Source organism: Geospiza fortis, unplaced genomic scaffold (genome assembly GCF_000277835.1).
Source record: "Geospiza fortis unplaced genomic scaffold, GeoFor_1.0 scaffold97, whole genome shotgun sequence".
In the NCBI taxonomy this organism is placed as follows: Eukaryota; Metazoa; Chordata; class Aves; order Passeriformes; family Thraupidae; genus Geospiza; species Geospiza fortis.
The window spans coordinates 3,351,555-3,355,078 of record NW_005054343.1 but is presented as its reverse complement, the minus strand read 5'-3'; the positions used below and the strand labels follow the sequence as shown (position 1 = coordinate 3,355,078).

General features: G+C 56.8%; 1 protein-coding gene across 1 annotated transcript; it reads right to left on the bottom strand.

Annotated features, from left to right (window-relative positions):
* Window positions 1-426: 426 nt before the first annotated feature.
* AGRP (agouti related neuropeptide) lies at window positions 427-2,449 on the bottom strand. Its single transcript, XM_005422748.3, has 3 exons — window positions 2,263-2,449; window positions 1,920-2,014; window positions 427-1,303 (listed from the first exon to the last, which is right to left on the bottom strand). The coding sequence occupies exons 1-3, from the start codon at window positions 2,444-2,446 to the stop codon at window positions 1,112-1,114; spliced, it is 471 nt and encodes a 156-aa protein (XP_005422805.1). The 5' UTR covers window positions 2,447-2,449; the 3' UTR covers window positions 427-1,111.
* Window positions 2,450-3,524: the final 1,075 nt, after the last annotated feature.

Here is a 3,524-nt window from a genome sequence, read left to right as displayed (position 1 = left end):
CGCTAAACCATGAGCCCCTGCCCGCCGTGCCCCCGCTCCGACTGCGCAGCGCCCGGCGGGAGCCTCCCCTTCGCTCCGCTCAAGCCGCCGTGAGCGATACAAGCACAAGGAGGATACGCAAGTAAAGTTCGCAGTGTCGCCTGCTGCCGAGACACCGCTTCTACTAGTCGGGAAATACCTGGCCAGTTAAAGGGTTTTGCCAGGAGGTGCTCTTTGAAAAACTAAAATAGTTTTGTTTCATGTGAAGGTGTTGCAAAATGTGGGATATGTCAAGGTTATATTAAGGCAAGATGTTCTTTGATGTAAGACCTCTGTGTACTTTCAAATCTAATCAGGAAGAAAGGAGACCTAATCAGTGGAACAGCAGCAGCCAGCACCCCCCAAGAATGTCCCAGAACAAGCTTTAAGGATGTAATAAATCAAGGTGGTGATGTATGTCTACATGCACATTGTTAACCTAGTGAAATACTCGAGGTCCATGTATCCTAGAGCTGAGCTGTCTTCACTGTAACTCTAAATCACACCTGGAGGGTCAAAAAGACCCTGCCCAAGTGAAGACACTTCCCCTGAGCATGAGTAGAAGTTACCTGGATTAAGTTATGTGATTTCTATGGAAATTTCTAACCAATCTTTATAGAGTGGCTGTACGTGGGAAGTCACTAACGCTGAAGTTCTCTGTGTAAATAATGGCACAGAAAGCCTGGTGGGGTGTGCTGGATTTGTGGAACAGCACCGAGCTCCCAGGCTGGGGCAGCTCTGAAATAAACAATCAGCATCTCTCTGGAGTGGGTCATTATCAGCTCAGTGCGCACCAAGGAACGAGCCCGATTTTGTGGGTAACAGCACCATAGCCAGAACATCACCTGGGGTGCCCCTCCTGCTGCTGAAACAGCACTAATGGATCCAGGAAAAGCACATCTGGTTTGCTGTGGATGTGTGGACACTGCCCAGCTGTGCACAGGCCACCCTCACCTTGCTGCCACCCCCCGAGAGCCCGAGCGGACACGTCACACCATCCCCACTGTGCAGTGGCTTTTGCAAAGGGCTGGTTTATTGGAGCTGCAGAGCAGGAGGCACACACAGGGGCGAGCAGCTGGCAGCCCCTGGGGCGCTAGTTCTTGCCGCAGGGGAAGCTGGTGCTGATCTTCCTGCAGTAGCAAAAGGCGTTGAAGAAGCGGCAGTAGCAGGTGGCACAGGGGTCACAGCAGGGGATCTGGTGGCCCAGGCAGGACTCCAGGAGACGGACACAGCGGCGGGGGGAGCGCTCCTCACGGCCCTCAGCTTGCAGCTCTGTGGATGATGCCTGCAGGGGAGACAGGAGGAAGAGGAGGGGAAGAGCTGGTCCTGGACCACTGTGCCAGCAATAAAGAGCTGTGTGGGAGAGAGCCAAGAGTGGCTGCTGAAGCTTGGCATTGCCAGCAGCAGAGGTTTCTGTTGTGTTCAACTCTGGGCTCTATTTTCTGTTGGAAATCACTGCTGAGCACTGTGGAGACTCTGCAGGCATTGCTGCCTCATCCACGGTGTCTCAAGGCCTTTTTGCACACATTTACTTTGAAGCACAGCTTGGACTTTAGAAAATGGTGCTGTGCCTTCTGCTTGAACAGAGGCACCGGGGGCTGAGCCAGGCAACACAGGGCACTGCCCAGCGAGCTCCTGCTCTGCAGATGTTTCCTGGGCTGCACTTGAGCTTAAATGGATTACAGGAGCACAGGCTTGGACCACTCTCCTTTGAGTGCTGGAGCCCCTGGCAGGTTTGAGCAGCCTGAGCTCATCCCAGCTCCTCAGGTGATGGACGATCCCATCCCAGGCAGCACCGTGCTGGCTCCAAACCCCCAGCCCCAGGGACACAGAGGAGGCTGCTGTGGCCTGAGGCTGTCCCGCTCTTAGGGGTGTCTGTGAGAAAGCTCAGGGAGCCATACCTGTGGTTCCAGCAGGCTGCCTCTCTGCACAAGGTCACCATCAGCTTCCTGGACCCCCAGGGCCATCTGCTCAAACCCCAGCCTTGGGAGAGCTCCTGCAAGATACAGAGAGAGCCGGACAAAGAGGCTGCTGGAGGGTCAGCTCTGATTCTTCTCCCTTTGCTCGTGTGTTCCCACAAAAAAAAAAACCAAAACCACTCCCTGTGGGCTGCCAGGCTGCTCTCACTAGCCAGGGCCAGGAGAAGCTGTGCTGCTTTAAGGGGATGCCCAGCTCAGTTTTGGGGCCCTGGGTTTCCCAGCCAGCAGCAGGTGGGCTCAGTGAGGAGCAGGGCTCAGGACTCACCTGCCAGCTCCGCAGACGCCTCCTTGCCCTTGCGCTGCAGGCTGGCCTGGCGGGCTCTGTCCACCCGCTCCAGCCCGCTGCTCGCCTTCTGCACGTGGCCACAGCTGAGGTCAGCAGTCCTGAGATCCAGCACAGCCTGGATCCCCTGCAGCAGCCCACAGCACAGCAGCAGCACGTTCAGCATGGTCCTAGGGGACAACCTGTGCAGAGGGGCCTGGCCGGCATCAGCCCACCTGGTGGCAGCCTGGCCTGTCCCCTCCACTGCCATCATCCCCTGCCACCCTGAGAAGTGCCGTGTCAGCCTCTGCCAGCACAGCCACCACTCCCAGCTTGTTCCTTGGACCTGAGAGCCTTTTCTTGGGCCCACAGACACCTGGGAGCAGGAGCCCCCAAAGCTCTGTCATGTGCTGTGGGACACCCCACATGCGAGCACATTCATGATCTCCCCACAGAAAGGGGTGACCAGCAGAGAATGGACAGAGATCTGATCTTTTTTTGTGTCAGTTCAGGTTCTTCTGCCCGACACACAGCAGCCAGACCACTGAGGTGCACAGCATGTGCCAAAACATGTGACACGGCTCCTGCCAGGCTCTGAGCCTGAAGTGCCACTAGAATCTGAGTGCTGGGCAGGGAGATGGATCACAGCACACACAGCTAGGGGACAGGAGAAGCTGCAGGGCCAGGCTGTGGGCTTTGGGGGCCTGAAGGCTATAAAAAGTAGGTGACCTCTTAGGGAGCAAAAGTAAAGGGTCCAGGAGGTGGTATCCACCAAATGTCAGCCAAATCCTTGGAAACCCTGTGCTTGCTGCTTGGGCAGCCTTGAGGTTCCAAACCTGGCTCCAGCAGCCCAGTACTGGCCACTGCTCATTTCCCCATCCCACAAAACCCCCCAGCTCTTTGCTGGGAGAGACCCCTCTGCACTGTGGGGAGCCCCACAGCCGTGGGGTCACATCCCGCACACTCCCAGGACCCCTCCCGTGGCAAGCACTGACCTCTCCCAGCAGAGAGGGGGTTGCTGTCGCTGCTCCACTGAGCTCGCTGGAAGTGCTGCTACCGCTCTCTGCCTCAGTGTCCTCCTCCCCACATGTTTACTGGGATTTATATCAGCTTTTTATTAATTAAGTGCTGTGGCCACATGACTTCGCTAACGACCAGGTAGGTGGGAGTCTCTGGAAAACGGGCTTTGTCTGGATGGAGAGGCAGCCAGTGGGGTGGTGCATGGGAGGGGGGGGGCTCCTGCTTTGGGCCATGCACAGCCGCAG